The 17,124-nt window shown below is 56.8% G+C and overlaps 1 protein-coding gene across 1 annotated transcript; it reads left to right on the forward strand.

The window, feature by feature from the left end:
- Positions 1-9,623: 9,623 nt before the first annotated feature.
- LOC138113373 (maestro heat-like repeat-containing protein family member 7) lies at positions 9,624-14,190 on the forward strand. The gene is made up of 13 exons (XM_069021555.1): positions 9,624-9,773; positions 9,956-10,104; positions 10,428-10,575; positions 10,821-11,008; positions 11,097-11,234; positions 11,526-11,640; positions 11,813-11,950; positions 12,159-12,335; positions 12,470-12,619; positions 12,766-12,867; positions 13,264-13,366; positions 13,608-13,664; positions 13,955-14,190. Exons 1-13 carry the CDS (start codon positions 9,624-9,626, stop codon positions 14,188-14,190), a joined length of 1,851 nt encoding a protein of 616 aa, XP_068877656.1.
- The last annotated feature ends 2,934 nt before the right edge of the window (positions 14,191-17,124 follow it).

Here is a 17,124-nt window from a genome sequence, read left to right on the forward strand (position 1 = left end):
TGTGAATTCGTCCCATGAGCAAACAGTCCTCCCAAAACTACTGGGGCATGGGTCCAGTCCATGGGGTGCAGTCCTCCAAGGACAGGCTGCTCCAGCTTGAAAGCAGGGGCCCCCTCTCTCCACTGGGTCTCCCTCTGGAGCACAGCCTCCTCCAGGCATCCACCGGCTCCAGCACGGGCACCTCCCCCACAGGCTGCAGGAGCACAGCTGCTTCACCATGGCCTTCATCACAGCCTGCAGAGGAATCTCAGCTCCAGGGCCTGGAGCACCTCCTGCCCCTCCTTCTCCACTGACCCTGGTGTCTCCATGTTGTTTCCCTCACATGTTCTCACCTCCTCCCCTTCTCAGGCTTGGAAAAAACTGTGTACCCTTTGATTTGATTTTCTTGTTAAATACGTTGTCAGTGAGGTGTTACCATCATCTCAAATTGGCCCAGCCTTGGCCAATGGCATGTCCATCTTCAGAGCCATCAGGGATTGGCTATGCCAGACATGGTAGAAGCTTCTGGCAGCTTCACCTCTGTGGCGTCCTGCTACCAAAAACCAGGCAGTGCAAAACCATTGCAGACCCTCAGTCTGCAATTAAAAAAAAATATAGACTTACATTCCATTTAAACTCAGGTCAGAGGAAAAGAGATGAAGAAAAACAGTTAACCATGCAAATTTTCAGAACCCAAGGTGACAGAATATCTAAGTATTATCTTTAAAAAATGAAGATAAATATGCTCTACCTGGGGAAACTGTATCTTCATAGATTGTGTCAAAGATTAAGACATGCATAATTGATTTATCTAGCCAAAGACAAATGAGACACATGAAGAGCCAAGCCAGTAATAGTTTTAAGGAACATTCATTAAACATAACAAAGTAAAATACAGTTTGTAACATGCAGAGTAGCTTCCATAATTTATACATATTCAGTTTTCATATTTGGATTATGTACACATTGAAGACCCTACTGACAAATGTACTAACAAACTCACCTGGGCTGGGCCTGCTGTCGCTGCTCAGCCGAACACCATGCTTGGAGCACCCCATGGAACATCCTTCTCTGCCTCTGTGTCCACTACGAGTAGGTCCAGCCACGCCCGGTCAGCTCTGGACACAGCAGGCTGCGGGGACCAGCCTCCGGTTTAGGAGTGACCGGAGGTCTGGCTCGTGGATCCTTCCGGGGGACCACAGGGACCGAAGCAGGCGGCGGAGGAAAGGAGGCAGGCTTAGAGCAGGGTTAAGTCCAGAAGGTTTTATTGTACCTCCAGGCGGAGGTCCTCACCATCCAGGGGAGCCCAGCTCTAAGGCACCGAGCCAGGGCTGTGCAAGGGATTTTATGGGTGGGTGGCGGTCAAGGGAGGGGTTACAAAGGAACCAATAGGGAAAGAGAAGGGTAGGGAAAACAGGGTAACAGACATTAACCAGAGCCAATAGTAACAAAGTAAGGGAGGGGCTCCACTCCCAGGACCTATCACTTGGCCTCCTGGCTAGAACTTTCTAGAAGCCTGGGAGGGACGCCAAAGTGACGGACAGGGCCCGGGGAGGAGACAAAACCGATACATAGGGAAATTAACATAAAACAGGGAGGGCGCCAACTGGGGTAAACCAAACATACAGAACTTAGGGGGATGCCCGGACTAAACCAACATAAACACTCCCACATCTCCCCCTTTTTAGTTTTTTAAGATGGCACAAACCTGGGTTGGGGATAATACTCCGAATCGGGGTAAAGATCCCCAAACCTTGACATTTCAGGAGCTATTGGGTCCAGTTCATAGTCCTCTGGGAGCTCCGCTTGGTTCACTTCGAGGGAGGATGCACTCCTAATCGCTCTCGTTATCAGTCCTTTCATTAGTCCAAGCATGATTATAGCAAGCAATAAAATAACAAACAAAAATAATCCAGTTCGGAGGATGGATCCGGTCCAGCCGGATAATCCCCATCCGCTAAAGATGTTACTGAGCCAGTCGCCAGTCTCGTGCTGAATTTGCTTTACCATGGCCTGCATTCGGTCGATGGTTTTGTGGATGTTCTCCGCCCTTGATGACAAGTTGAGGCAGCATAGCCCTTCGAACTCCTCGCACCGGTGGTCGTGGAGGAGAAGAAGGAAATCGATGGCCGCCCTATTTTGTAGGGTGGCCTGTCTGGTCAGTTCCTCGTCTTTTAGGAGGTCGCTCAGGGCGTTTGATGTAAGGTTGGCATGCTTAGCGACCCAACATTCTAGATGGCCTAATTCCCCTAATGCCTTGGCTGCGGCCACCCATGGCAAAAGTACGGTGATCGCAACCCCTTTTGGTCTGGACCAGTGAATGACTTCGGAATCACACTCTTGGTCCAGTTCGGCCAATTCACGCTTTTTGAGTACCAATTCGAGAGTTTGATTTGTTTGATTTCTTTTGGTTTCCCAATGGTTGACTAAAGTTTGGTTGGGCGTAAGCAGCGTCAAACGGCCAATTGTACATGGGCCTCCTAAGAGGCGAGAGGGGATGCCTGCCCACGCCCTGTCGCCGCAGATGAGAAACAATCCCCGGGGTAACCTTCTCGGGTGTGACCGATGCGGATTTTCTGTTGTTACTTTACTGACGCCCAGGCACCATTTGGCTGCGTTGTATTCCCGGCGGTTTGGGGCAATGATCTTAAACGCCTCCTGGTCCGGGGACAACCCGAACTGAAATTGGACGCAGTAGCGAGCCGGATATGACCCCAGGAGGTCTAATTCCTGGGGCTCGCTACTGGCCCTAGAAAGCCGGGGCAGCCATCTCTCGAGGGGGTTGTCAGTTTCCCGCTTCCCCCTACGATTCCAGCTGAATGGCTTTATAGGGCGTCTCCGAGAAGGTACCCGAGGATAGAGCGGGCCGACAGGTGGCTTACTCCGGGACGGAGTTGTTGGAGCCTGCGTGGGCTCGAGCAGTTTGGAGAGAGTGACAAACTCCTCTTGCCCGAGAGGGATCCCCACTAGACACGTGGCCATGGGGTTCTGGGCCGCAGCGGTAGACAGGCAAATATGGTCCTGACCCATGGTACGCGCTAGTACTGACCAAACATTGGCTGCCGGCTGGGGAACAATCCACGCAGATGCAGGCCATGGGAGAATATGCAGAACGGTGACGAGCTGCAGGACTTTGGCGACTGTTCGGACGCGGGGTACGGGATCCATCTCCGACATCTTCTGAACTGAAACAGACTCACAACAGAAATATTAAATTTGGGAATCCTCAACTGGGGTAACTGGGGCTTGGGGCTCAGAGAGGGACACAGCTAACCGACCCCGGTCTTAGGGGGTATTGGACTGTCCTTCCTGACGGCTTGGGAGATACATGGTTTCACCCACCTTGATGGGATCCACCTAGGGCCCTCGGGGGTGGATACGCACGCATACCCTTTCCCCCAGGTAACTAACTCATAGGGCCCCTGTATCTCCCTGGTCTCCGGGTCCCTAACCAACACCGGAGGCCTTTCTCTTGGCTGCAGCTGCTGGGACCGCCCGAAGTGCCGCACAATCGGGGGGTTCAGGTTCTCAAAGGCGCAGTTGAGGAAATTCAGTGTGAACAACGCCCTTGAGAGCCTGACTGCCGGTGACTGCAGCCCCCTGGAGGAGCACTGGCGCTGGAGCATCCTTTTGATGTTCTGATGGGCCCTTTCCACAATGGCTTGGCCTGTCGGGGAATAGGGGATGCCGGTCTTATGTTCTATTCCCCATTGCTGCAGGAAGCTCCTGAACTCCCTGGACGTATACGCTGGGCCATTATCTGTTTTAATGACTTTGGGGATGCCCAGGGTAGCGAATGCCTGCACTAAGTGCTTTTGGACATCGCTAGCCTTTTCCCCAGCGTGGGCAGAGGCGAAGACTGCTCCCGAGAAGGTGTCAACTGACACATGTACGTACTTCATTCTACCGAATGAAGCGACATGTGTCACGTCCATCTGCCACACCTCACAGCTGTTTAACCCACGGGGGTTCGCGCCGGTACTGATGGCGGGAAGAGCCAACTGATGACATTCAGGACACGCAGCCACGATCGCCCTGGCCTGGTCATGCTTTAGATTGAATTGCCGAACCAGGGCAGGAGCGTTCTGGTGAAACTGCCGATGGCTGATTTTGGCCTGCTCAAACACATTGGGAATTGGGGCCATTGCAGCTGGCGCAGCGAGGGCATCTGCCTTCCTGTTGCCCTCTGCAATGAACCCGGGCAGGTCTGTATGTGATCTGACATGCATCACGTAAAAGGGTTGCTCTCGGTGGGAGACTAGTGTTATCAGTTTTGAGAGCAACTCGAACAAGGCCATGTTGGAGACCTCACGCAACACGGCGTGCTCAGCTCTGGAGACTACTCCTGCAACGTAAGCCGAATCAGTGACTAAATTTAGAGGTTCGGGGAACCTTTCAAAAGCCCTAACGACTGCGTCTAACTCAGCTACCTGAGGCGACCCATCCACCTCTTTAATGTCTGCCTCCCACCGCTGAGTTTGGGGGTCTTTCCAAGTCACCACTGACTTGTGGGACGCCCCGGACGCGTCCGTGAAAACTGTCAAGGCTTTTAAGGGCTCCTTACTCCGAACACTTTTGGTATTCAACTCAAATTGGATTTCCGAATTGAAAATTTTGTGGGCTGGCCTATGTAAGGAAATTTGGCCTGTGTAGCCCTCCAGAGCGAATTGCAATGCTTCACATTCCTGAAGCAAGCTCTCCAACATTGCCTTGGTAATTTGGCCCGTTTTAGTCCGAATTGGTACGTGGATGCAGTCAAAATCACATCCCGATAGTTCCCTGATCCGGACCCTAGCTTTCCGGATCAGTTCAGCCATCAGCTCTTGTGGCTGCGTCATCCTTTTGGACCGATGGTGACTGAGAAATACCCACTCTATGATTAAGAGGGGATCTCTCCAGTCCTGGTCCTTTCTGCTCTTCTTCCCATTATCTTCCCATTGGAAGATAACCCCATGGAGGTGTGGCAGATTCCCCAGGATGATAAACTTAAACGGCAAGTCAGGCCTATATCTGCTTGCCTGCCTGGTGGACATTAACTGTTGCACTTTCTCAAGAGCTGTCTGAGCCTCTGGGGTAAGCGTCCGGGGAGAACTAAGCTCCTCTCCCCCTTTTAACAAATCAAAAAGGGGGGCTAGGTCTTCGGTGGACAGACCCAGCCACGGCCTTACCCAGTTCAAGGACCCACACAGCTGGTGGACATCCGCCAAGGTCTTAATGTCAGTTTTGATGGCCAATTTTTGCGGCACAATGGTCCGCTTGGTGATCTCTAGGCCCAGGTATTTCCAGGGTGGCATCCTTTGAATTTTCTCCTCTTGGAGCTCAAACCCTGCAGCAACCAACGCACGGGTTGTCAGGTCAAGCGCATTGGCAAGCATGTCATCGTCGGGGGCACACACGAGGACATCATCCATATAATGAAAGATGATGGCCCCCTTTGCTGCTGCGCGTACTGGGGCAAGCAAGGAAGAGACGTACCACTGGCAGATGGTTGGGCTGTTCTTCATGCCCTGCGGCAACACCTTCCAATGATATCTCTTCCTTGGGGCTTCTCGATTAATAACGGGAATCGAGAAGGCAAAACGCGGGGCATCGTCAGGGTGTAGGGGAATTTGAAAAAAGCAATCTTTGATGTCTATTACAGCCAAATTCCAATTTTGGGGGAGCATCGTCAGGGACGGCATCCCTGGTTGGAGAGAGCCCATGTCCTCAATCACATCGTTAATTTGTCGAAGGTCCTGGAGGAGCCGCCACTTGTCTTTGTTAGGTTTTTTAATAACAAAGACAGGGGAATTCCAGGGGCTGTTGGATTCTACGATATTCCCCTTTTGTAACTGCTCCTCCACGAGCTTCTCAAGCGCCTTTAATTTTTCTCCATAGAGCGGCCACTGCTCTACCCAAACAGGCTGGTCTGTTTTCCAATTCAGTTTTTGGGTAGGGCGCTTCTCAGTGACCGCCACCTCAAAATTTTGTGGGTGGTCTGGTAGGTCAATTGAGACCCCCCACTGTTGCATGAGGTCTCTCCCCAAGAGGGGTTCCTTGTAATCTAGTATGAACGGACGAACATTGGCCAATTGTCCGCTCGGTCCCTTAATTTGCACGATGCTCTTCGATTGTTTCGCTAATTGAATACCCCCAACACCTTGCACGTGTCCTGACACGTTTTGCAGCTCCCAATGTGCCGGCCATTCCCGGGTGGGAATGATCGTCACATCTGCCCCTGTGTCCAGAAGCCCCCTGATGTGCAGGACTTCCTCCCCCCTATTAATCTTGCAGTCCACCCGAGGCTTCCCTTTCCCTATAACGTGTGTTACACACACCGTTGGGTGTGGCCCCTCTGCAGGGAAAGCCTGGGCGATAGTCTGCCCCCTGGACAGAAATAGGGGTGGATGGACACAGCGCAGCCAGAGAACGGGCCCTTCGGGACTAGATGTTAACAGTCCCGGAGCGACCTCGATCTCTTGCGGTGTGCAGGAAACATCTCCGACTATGACATACCTGCTGGGGCTCTGATCTTCTGTCCTCAGCTCACCAGTGCTCACCGGTGCGGTATGCCACTCGCTGTCTCTCAGGTGTAGCGGTGTCAACAGCTGCAACCTGAAAGAACCGTCAGAGAAGGAAGTCAAATCAGGTGGTTTTGTCAAGTCCGGTAGCCGTGTCCCGTCATCTTTTTCCTTTCTGAGTTCCCCTTCCCCCTCGCGTCCCGCCCCTTTTTTGTCTTCACGCGGGGCGGGCGCGCGCTCCCCATTCAGTTTTTTTGAGGCCTTTGGCCTTCTTGTCCCCCAGGTCTCTGTTCCTTCTTAAATTGTTGGAACTGCCGCTTGAGCGGGCAGTCCCTCGTCCAGTGTCCCGGTTGGTCGCATAGAAAGCAGGTGTTCTTCGCTTGCGACGCTCTCTTCTGGCCGGTTGCTGTTGGCGGTGTCTTATTATTTGGGCCCGGGGTCCTCCTCTGGTCCGTGGTGGAGTAATTTGTTGCCGCTCCCACCGAGGCCGTCCCTCTGGGTCTCTGTCTTTCCGAGCTCGCAGGTTGCAGGTGTGGCGCCTTAGCTGCACAAACCTCCAGCATGGCTTGGATGGTTGGCGGGGGGTCCAGGGGGAGACTCAGGATGGCTGCCTTGCATTGCGGATTCGCATTTACCATGGCCATCTCCGCTATGACCTCCTCCCTGGCCGCCGGCTGCTTAACCTGCAATTCTACGGCTCGGGTTAATCTCTCGACAAACTTGAGGAACGACTCGGTAGGCAATTGCCGGACTCGGGAGTAGGACTCCACAGGCGCGTCGGGCCGCAGGCCCAGGAATGCCTTGATGGCCGCTTCTTTGGTTTGTTGAAGGGCCTCCAAAGGCAGACCGTGAGCCTGCTTTGGCGCCAAGGCCCAATCCCCTTCGCCGCTCAGATGGTCCATGGATAGCTCCTGATTGTCGGCATCAACGGCCGTGTCAGGACTTTGCAGGAGCACAGGAAGGAGCCTTCGGAGCTCCCTTTCCCATGCCGCCTTCCAAAGCAGAAACTCTGCTGAGGAAAGCAGGCACGAGAAAAGTTGACGCAGATCATAAGGCGTCATCACTGCTCCGGAGAGATTTGCCCTTAACAGGCCGCGAAAATATTCGCTCTCTCTCCCGAATTCCTTCTGTGCCTTGCAAAGCTCCTTTATTGTTTGGTGGGAGAGGGGTTCCCAGTTGACATGGGTAGTTCCCCCTCTCCTGGACCTCTGAAAAGAAACCGGAGCGGCTGAGGGAATGGGATCCAGTTCCGGGTTCCGGTCCTCAGGCCCTCCCCCTTCCGGCCAGTCACCGTGGGAACCGGAAGGGCAGGCGTGGGAACCGGAAGCAGGAAGTGGGTGGCAACCGGATGTGGACGCACAACTTCTGGGGGCGGGACATGGGGGCGTGCACCGGTGACAGGTGGGAGGGGTAGAAGGGGTGGCCCCAACTTGGGAGTGGGAGGGGTCAGGGCGGAAAGGGTTGGAACTTGGGAGAAAAGGGTTTCGGGAAGAAGAAGGGGAAGGAGGGCAAGAGGGGGTCCTCGCCATGTGGTACCCGCCATCTTGTCCTCCTTGGGCGAGGAGGCCATTTTCTAAACCTTCTGCGAAACTAAAACGAACTCGGGGTTTAAGAACTGGGGAAACTGGGGAACGGGAGCCCCAGGCAGTCTGGCCAGGACTGTCCGGGCGGGGGTTTCGGGAATCTCGAGGAGAGCCAGGGAGTCGGTAGCAACCCTGCGTATCACGGGTTGCTCCCCTCAAGATGCCCGATTTAGGGGATACGGGTTTGGGAGACGGTTTAGGGGTAATAACTGGGGAATTCGAGGTTGATTGCCCTTCCCTCTCCCTTTTCTTATTTAAAGCTGAACGAATTTGTAGATAGAGGAAAGAAAATTTCTCCAAGTTTTTCTCTTTGGCCGAATCAGTTTGTGCCAATTTCGTTCCCACAGCGTTCCAAAAGGAAACGCTTAAAACTGAATTTGGAGAGCACCGAGGGAAGTGCAAGAACAACCACCGAACAAACTGTTTCAAACACCCCTTAGAAAAATTTTTTCCCCCACCCCCCAGGAGTCCCACAACTTGGAAGTATACCTCCTTCTGTGCTGCGGAGAGCTTAGCGCCCATTTTACTAGCAGCACAAGGTCTGGAGCGTAAACCGAAATAAAATCTGAAACGCCGGAACAAACCGGAGGCAAGCAAACACTTGCTCCGGGGCTGCGCAGCCTACAATTGGCTCTTCGAGAGCCTGGGACCGTGCAGGTCCTTAGAAGCCTTTACCGGCTTCGAGTATTTCCCCACAGGGGAAAATACTTACCCAGTCGGCGAATCAGGCAAGCTCCAGACACCCAACTCCTCCGCCGAGGACGACTCTGCTGGCGCAGGCAGAGCTGCCGTCCTCGTCCCCAGGAGCGCGGCTCACTAAAACGGAGCGTGCTACTACTGGGGTAGCTTGACGTCCCACGACGCACTCGCCGAAGCGATCGGTCACTCCCGTGGGGTCCGGCGGAAGCGAAGGGCCCCACGTTGGGCGCCAAGCTGCCTCTGTGTCCACTACGAGTAGGTCCAGCCACGCCCGGTCAGCTCTGGACACAGCAGGCTGCGGGGACCAGCCTCCGGTTTAGGAGTGACCGGAGGTCTGGCTCGTGGATCCTTCCGGGGGACCACAGGGACCGAAGCAGGCGGCGGAGGAAAGGAGGCAGGCTTAGAGCAGGGTTAAGTCCAGAAGGTTTTATTGTACCTCCAGGCGGAGGTCCTCACCATCCAGGGGAGCCCAGCTCTAAGGCACCGAGCCAGGGCTGTGCAAGGGATTTTATGGGTGGGTGGCGGTCAAGGGAGGGGTTACAAAGGAACCAATAGGGAAAGAGAAGGGTAGGGAAAACAGGGTAACAGACATTAACCAGAGCCAATAGTAACAAAGTAAGGGAGGGGCTCCACTCCCAGGACCTATCACATGGCCTCCTGGCTAGAACTTTCTAGAAGCCTGGGAGGGACGCCAAAGTGACGGACAGGGCCCGGGGAGGAGACAAAACCGATACATAGGGAAATTAACATAAAACAGGGAGGGCGCCAACTGGGGTAAACCAAACATACAGAACTTAGGGGGATGCCCGGACTAAACCAACATAAACACTCCCACACTTCTCCTCTTGCCCTCCTCTTACAGATGGTTTGCAAATTCATCAAGAGCATTCGGGAGAAAGAGACCAGTGTCACGGGCACTGGGGTCATACCATACTCAGAGGTCTTCAAACACGAGGCCAGTGCCGCCCTGCTGGATTTGCTTGTGGAGCAGGGTGTTTCCAGTCCAGAACAAGTAAGCAGCATGTGGCCAGGGTTCAATTCCCCCAGGAGTCACATGGCTTCCCAAGCCACGCCTGCTGGTCACTTTAAGCCTTTGAGGCCATCCCAGGGTGGTGGGAAGGGAAGCAGTTCTCTGGGGAAGCTGGGGACATTACTCCCTCTGGCAGCTTCCAGCTCTCCCCGTGCCTTCTCCAGGTGCCTGCCATGGTGAGGTACATCCACCGATGGCTCATGGCCAATGAGCCTGCTGAGCACAGGCTGGACAATACCCTGCTGGAGCTGACAGAGGCACAGCCAGCTGATGTAGTCATGACTCTCCTGCGTGTGGCCCCATCGTGTGACAGGTATGGGGCCCACCTGCCCAAAGGGCTCAGGGCTCACCAACCCATCACCCTGTGGAGCCTGTCTCCCAGGCGCGTGACAAACGGAGAGTTCCAGGGCCCTCTGGCTCCTCCATTTTCCAGCCCTGGCATGTCAGCCCCTGAGCCTGCTGCCATGCTCCCTCCCTGCCCCTCAGGGGCCAGTGCCCACAGGGCTGGGCTGCCTGGGTGCTGCTGGTGAAGGGCCGTGGGCAGAAGCAGAGCTGGCAGTCAGCCCGGGCCCCTACAGCTGCCCAGGCCACGGTGCTGTGGCTGACACCCCCCGACACAGAGTTCTGACCCCACAGAGCTGCTGCGACCATGTGGATGACAATCATGTCCTCGCCCAGGACTGCGGAGCTGGCGCAGCTGCTGCTCCTCGATGTGCTGGGGAACTGGCCAGAGCACAGCATGCGCACCTCCGATGGCGACAACACAGATGTCTTTGCCCTGGCTGTGAGTTTCTGGAACTGGCCTTTGCTCGCCCCCAGGCCACCTGTCCATCAGCTCTCCATCCTCCTGCCCCCACTGCATCTCCCTGCCTCAGGCGCTGGGCTGAAACCTGGGCTAGGGGCAGGTTCAGGGGCACCAGGCCAGGTGCTCCGCCTACGTCTCCCCTGGCCTCCCCCTTCCATGCTCTGGCCCTGCCACGTGGACGCCTTGGCACTGGGTGCTCTCTCAGGGTGGTTTGTCCTTTGCAGGCAACTGTGGTGATGTGGAAGATCCTCCAGATGCCCTGTGTCCCACACGTACTGATATTATTTTTCCCCCGCCTCTTTGCGTATCTCCTCTTCCAAGTGTACTTCAGCACACTGGATACGCCAGAGGAGGTCAATACCTTCTGGAAGGGATGCCAGGAGGAACACGGCCTTGCCACCAACCCCAGCAGGTGCTCCATCCCAGCCCTCCTGTCCCTCCCATGTTGCCAGGGCAGGAGCCAGTCCCCCAGCGTGACCTGCGCTTTGCTCTGCACATAGGTTTGCAGTGCGGACCCTGAAGGCCCTGCTCTGCCTTCTCCAGTGTGAGCACGTGGTGATGGCAATGGAGCGCAAGTGTGGCTGGGACACGCTGCTCTGTGCCGACACCCACCACTATGCCATGGGTCTGCTGGCCAGGTGAGAGCCCCTTCTCCCCGCTGCCCTCGGCATTTGTGCCCTGTGCCCAGGGTGCCCCACACGGTGGCCATGGTCGTGGGCCAGAGGGCCTTGTCACCGAGGAACAGCTGAGCTGACCGGAAAAGGCCGGGAGAGGAGGGTTGCCCCGGAGCAGCCGCCTCCCAAAGGGCTCAGGTCCCTTCACAGGGTGGTCGGGAAAGACCAGAACTATGTGACCAAACCTGTCCTGGGACAGGTCTGCCCCCCCCCCCACCCCAGCTCAGGGCCTGAGTGCCTTTTTCTGCCTTCCAGGGAGATGAGACGAGCATCGCTGCACTTGTGTAAAAGCATCTTATGCTGTCTCCTTGAGATGCTCAGCAAAGAGATGCCATACTGGGATTTCCCCGCCCTGGCGTTCCTTGTGGAGGTGAGCCCGATGGCCAGCGCTGCCTCGCTGAGCTGCCTCCCAGCTCTCTGCCCTCCCGTAGCCGCAGCTGCCTGGGACGGTGCCCGCGCCCTGTGCTGCTGCCTGGGCCCAGCCCTGTGCGCTTCCCGGCTCCTGCCGGCCGGCTCCCCTGTCACTGCCCTGTGCCTTTCAGGTCCTGGAGTGCCTGGACCTGAGTGAATGCAGTGACAGCATAATGGATGTCGTAACAAGACACCTGAAGAGCGAGCGCAGGGAGATGCGTCGCCTGGCACTCAGGGTCCTCCTCCTGCTCAGGGATGATCCCTCAATGGTGAGAAGCGGGCAGCACCTGAAGCTGCGCTGGCAGCGTGGGGCTGGGGAACGCAGTCGCTTGGGCTTGGCCAGGCTTCGGGCACTGAGGCAGCTGTTTCCAGCTCTCCTGCCTCCTGGTTCAGCTGCCCGAGTGCTTCGGGACAGCCCTTTGGCCTCTGGGCCCTACTGTAGCAGGGTGGCGTTGCACAGCCTTGTGTTCCGCACAGGCCGAAAGAATGTGGAGCCTGAATAAAAGCCTTGTGGTGCTCCTGCGGGATAGTGACAACGACGTGGTTAGGATGACCATCGTTCTCCTGAGTTATTTCTTCCTGGACAAGGATGCCCCGATACCGAGCCCCATCGCCCTGCAGCTGGCTGAGGCCCTCCTGCCACTCTTTGACCACGTAAGGCTCTGCTGCCCCCAGGCAAGGCCACTGGATGCCGCCTAGATACTGTGTACCCTGTGGGTTTTCAGGCCTGCACCCAGGTGGGCCTGGAGCAGCTGATGTTGAGGTCTTTTTTTCTTCCTTTCATACAGGATGACAGCCAGGTGCAGCTGCTCTCCATGTTTGTCTTCAGAACACTGATGTCTTTTGTCATAGAAAAAGAGCCCCTGAAAACACAAGTGTGCCAAAGCCTGCTCCCACTCTTCTTCCACTGCCACGATGAGAACCAGCACGTGGCAGAGGTGAGGACTCGTGCCCTGGGATGGAGATGGGCTGTCTCCTGCCCTGGCGCCTCGCGGGCTGCAGCCTTCCTCCTGGCCTTGGCACAGGGACGCGTGTCCTGTGCCCTGGGCCGTGGTGCCATCTCCGGGTCTCTGCTGCTCACCAGGCTTCTTGGGAAACGCTGCTTTGTGCGGTCCAGTTTCTGAAGAGGAGAGATCTCGAAAACCTGGTGAAGAAGGAGAAGCTGTGGAAGTTTGCTGAGTGCCTGGTAAGGACGGCCTGGCCGCAGCCTGGAGAAGCCCCCTGCCCCCGGCGCTCAGTGTGCGGGGCTGGCAGCTGTGCTCCCTGTCCAGTGCTGCACCCAGGGGTGCCAGCCTGTGCCCCACACGCTGCTCCCTTCCCTGGGCCGCGCGGGCTCTTCTCCAGGCTCCTCTGGCCCCGAGCCGGATGCCGAAGGAGCGCCGGCCCAGCTGGGCTGTGGGGCGGGGCGGCACCGCGGCTCCCCGGGCAGCACCCGGCCCTCGGCCCTCTCCAGAGCCCGGCGCCAGCGGCTGCTGGCCGGGCCTCGGGGCTGTGCGGGCAGGGGAGGCAGTGCCGGCCGTAGGGAGCGCCCGGCCAAGGGGCTGAGCCCGCGCTAACCCTTCCCTCCTGGCGCTCTCTGCAGCTGGCAGAGGACAGGAGCCGAGCGGCCGATCACCTGAGCCTGGCCCTGCCGTACCTGGAGAACCCGCAGGAGTCCCTGCGAGATGCGGCCGTCAGGTTCATGGGTGAGCCACGAGGCCGGGGCCCCTCCCCGCCCCGCCGCAGCTCGGCCCCGGTCCCGCCTGCTGCCCCGGCTGCGGGATCCGGGCCCGGGGCCGTGGAGCCCCGCCTTCCCCTGGGGCGTCAGGATGCGGCAAGAGTCCGGGCTGAGCCCTGCCGGGGGGAGGAGAGCGTGTGCCGCAGGGCTGGCAGCGCCGGTGTGGGGCAGCCGTGCTGCTGGGGCTGTGACAGGCTCTGTGTTCCCAGAGATTGCCGGGCGGAGCATGAGGGGGCAGCACAAAGAGCTCCAGCTCATGTGCAAAGGTGAGTGAGGGCAGCGGGCTGTCAGCGGGGGCTGGTGGGGGGATCTGCAATTCCTGCCCCGGCTGCGGAGGGCTCTGCTCCCTGTGCGGACGAGGGGCGGCATGGGCAGAGCACAGAGAGGTTTCAGGGCCGCGTGGGGCATTGGTGGCCAGCACCTTTGGGCTGATCCCGTCGGTCCCTGCTCCCTCCTGGCCATGGCAAGAGCGGGCTGGGATGGCCCTGGAAGGGGGCTCTCCTCGGGTCCCCGCAGATCCGGGATCTGACCGTGGCTCTGTTCCTCTCTCTTGCAGCCCTTGAACAGCTGACAGAGGACATCAGCCCTGCCGTCTCCAACCTGGCACTTCAAACATTGTACGCTCTCCGGTCACTAGAGACATCTCGATACTCCGTATTCCGGAGGCTGCAGGATCAACTCCGCAGGGCATGGAAGACACGGCCTCGGCTGTCGAGCCTTGGCCGGCTGCGTTTCTGGAGCTCTGCGAGAGCTGATCTGGGAGGCTCTGCCTGCTGGGGCCACCTGAGCTAGAGGGGATTTTCTTTTCTTTAAGAATTTTCTTTTCTTCTCTATATTCTGTAGAATATAAATATAGAATGTGTTATAATACCCAGACTCCCAGGAGCTTTCTTTTGGTGCCCAGTATCGGCAGGGCATAGGGGAAGATGGGAGAAGGGGTGCTCGCGCTCAGCAAGTTGCCCAAGTGTGCGGTGTGGAAGGGAAAATGGCCAGAAGCTCCTTGGCCTTTGGTGGGTCTGCTGAAGCCTAAACGCTGCCGACAGAGCGGGTACGCAGGGGCCAGAGCTGCGGGGATCCCTGCGGGACTGGTGCCGGGAGATGGCCACAAGCCCTGTCCCAGGCAGGAGCCGCCATCTGTGTCCTCCGGCCCGTGCGCTGCTGCCTGGGTTGCTGAGGGCTCCGAGGTGCCTCTTGATCCGGCTCGTCTGGAGCTCTGTCAGGGCTGTGCTGCTGCCGGGCAGGTTGGCCAGGCTGGGGGAGACCCTGAGGGGACAGGGCGGTGGTAGGCCGTGAAGGGAGGAGGTGCTGCGGAGGCCCTGACGGGACAAGGCAGTGGGAAGGCACGAGGAGGATGTGTGAGGGAGTGGGTGGCAGGAGGCTACAAGGGGACAGGAGGCCCCTGAGGGGCTGGGGTGGTGGGAAGGCCTGAGGAATTGGGTGTCAGAGGCCATAAGCAGCCCCCAGGCAGCCACCTCGTTCCTGCTACCCGGCTGCTCTGGCGCTTCCCCGACACGTCTCCCAGGCCTGTGGCAGAAGCCCTTGAAGCTGGGCGTCAGCAGGACAGTGGGGACCAGCCTGAGGTGCCCAGGCTGGGCTGGCTGGGGACAAGGAGGGAGGGCAGAGGGGCCCTGCCGGGGCACGGCCACTGGGTGCTGCCAGTCCCCACGGCTGCCCAGGCCACGGTGCTGTGACCGCAGCCCCCCTGACACAGAGCTCTGAGCCCGCAGAGCTGCTGCCACCATGGGACGGACGGCGATGTCTCCTTGAGCAGGGCTGCCCAGTTGCTGCTGCCAAAGCGGCTCTGGACGCCACAGAAACGGCACCAGAGTGTGCCCAGGAACAGCAGGAGCCCGAGCGCCGGCACCTGCTCAACGAGGCATCCGGGCCAGCCGGGATGCCAAAACGGGGGATACTGTGGGCACAACTGCACGTGGTTTGGCAAAAGGCTCCAGCAGAATTGGCCATGGTGGCTTTCTCTTGACTCGCCAGCCTCCCAGCAATGCTTGGCAGCTTCAGCTGCAGCCTGTGCCCCTGGACTGACTTCAGTGGCTGTGCTTGAGGGCAGACTGGCCTTCCAGTCAGGCGTCCCAAGGCAGCAGCATTGGTGCCACCGTGAGAGCGAGACTCTGATGGGACACGAGCCCTGCGCTGCAGCTGCCGTCCCTCTCCTCCATGCAGGCACCTTACAGACAACGTGCATGAGCTTCGAAACTAAGTCCTGGACTTGCTTGGAAGAAAGGAAGCAGCCGCAGGCGCTGAAGAAAAGCAGGGACTTATATGGCTCAGTTTTGCTCACCACTTGGGGAATCACAGAATCCCAGAGCACTTTGTGTGGGAAGGTATCTTAAGGATCATCCAGTTCCAGCCACCCCGCCATGGGCACAGGTGGTGTGCACGCACACCTGTCACTAGAATTGGAAGAACGCTTGGCTGCCATGTTTACCTTTTCCCCTCCTGGATTTCAAGCTAAGAGGAAAAGATCAGCTGGTTAAAGCTGAATCTTGTAGCTCACGGAACTTGGAATAGGAGTCTTCAATGGGACCTGGTATGTCCATTCAACCTTTGTAAGACCTCATGGTTGGAGCTCAGCCCTGTCCAGCCCAGGCACAGGCTCCAGGCTGGTCCATTTCAGCATCCCCGAGTCTTTGTGGCTTCCTGTGCACCCTGAGACTTCTGAATCCATTCTTGAATTCCCAGTTACTGCTGTGCAGGACGTGAGAACACAGTGCTTGGAACAGCCTGTTTGGCTCATTCTTGGGTTTCTGCTCCCGACTAAAGTAATAATCAGGAGTATATGCTGATGCACAGGTATAGCTGAACACCAGGGACTTTCTATGGAGTGTCTAAAACCTTGTGTGACTGCCCAGAGACTCTAAAATCCAGAGGTGAAAAAGACGGCTTTGCTATTTAAGAATCCTAGAAATTTTGACATCTGATTTTTCTGGTCAAGGATTTTAATGCCAGTGCGGAAATGACAAAAATATTAAAACTTGTTTTCATTGGTAACCCCTTTTAAACGGCATCAGTAAACTTACAGGGGACAGGGTGTGACACTGGGGATGATACTTGGCTTTAGATGTGGGAGAATAATGTTTTGCCCAGTTTCACCCAGGAGTTCAAGTGTTCCCAGGGCTTTGTTCAACTGGTCATTGCAGGTAACTTCCACTAAATGCAGAAGGATATCCCAGAGGACTTCTGGAGAATGTGCCCTAGGGATAGGGAGAAAACCTTGAAAATGATCAGCAGGGTCTGAAAACCTTTAAAAAAAAAAAAAAGTTAAAGTAGATATGGCTCTGTGGCTTTTCAGGCACGACTCTTTGGGGCCGGAGGAAATGTTTGCCTTGCATCAGCTGCAACGTAGACAGACGCGCAGCAACTGGAGTGTTGAACATCAGAGACTGGGCTAATGTTTTTCCCAGGAAAATAGACAGAAGATCACAAGGAAACATGACAGTGTCTCTGTACAATCTAATTGTCCTGTGAAACTCAGAAGCTGGTGATGCTCTGGTGCTACTGCTAATCCCTTCCACGAAAAAATTCATTCCAGGAAGCAGCAACATCTCCTCTCAGATACCGAGTGTTGCCACCAGTTGCTCCAGGTGCTCCTGCCAACAGCCCCCTGTAGGAAGGAGCACAGCCCCCACTGCGCCTTGGCCTTGGCTGCCCTCTGGCAGAGAAGCCCCCCGGGGGCACAGGTCTCTGGGGCAGGAGACGGGCACCAGCGCT

Source organism: Aphelocoma coerulescens, chromosome 7 (assembly GCF_041296385.1).
Source record: "Aphelocoma coerulescens isolate FSJ_1873_10779 chromosome 7, UR_Acoe_1.0, whole genome shotgun sequence".
Lineage (NCBI taxonomy): Eukaryota > Metazoa > Chordata > Aves > Passeriformes > Corvidae > Aphelocoma > Aphelocoma coerulescens.

Coding starts and splice junctions, on each gene's coding strand:
- LOC138113373 (XM_069021555.1), top strand. CDS start 9,624: ATGGTTTGCAAATTCATCAAGAGCATTCGGGAGAAAGAGACCAGTGTC. Junction 9,774..9,955: donor GTGTTTCCAGTCCAGAACAA/GTAAGCAGCATG, acceptor TGCCTTCTCCAG/GTGCCTGCCATGGTGAGGTA. Junction 12,336..12,469: donor TCCTGCCACTCTTTGACCAC/GTAAGGCTCTGC, acceptor CCTTTCATACAG/GATGACAGCCAGGTGCAGCT.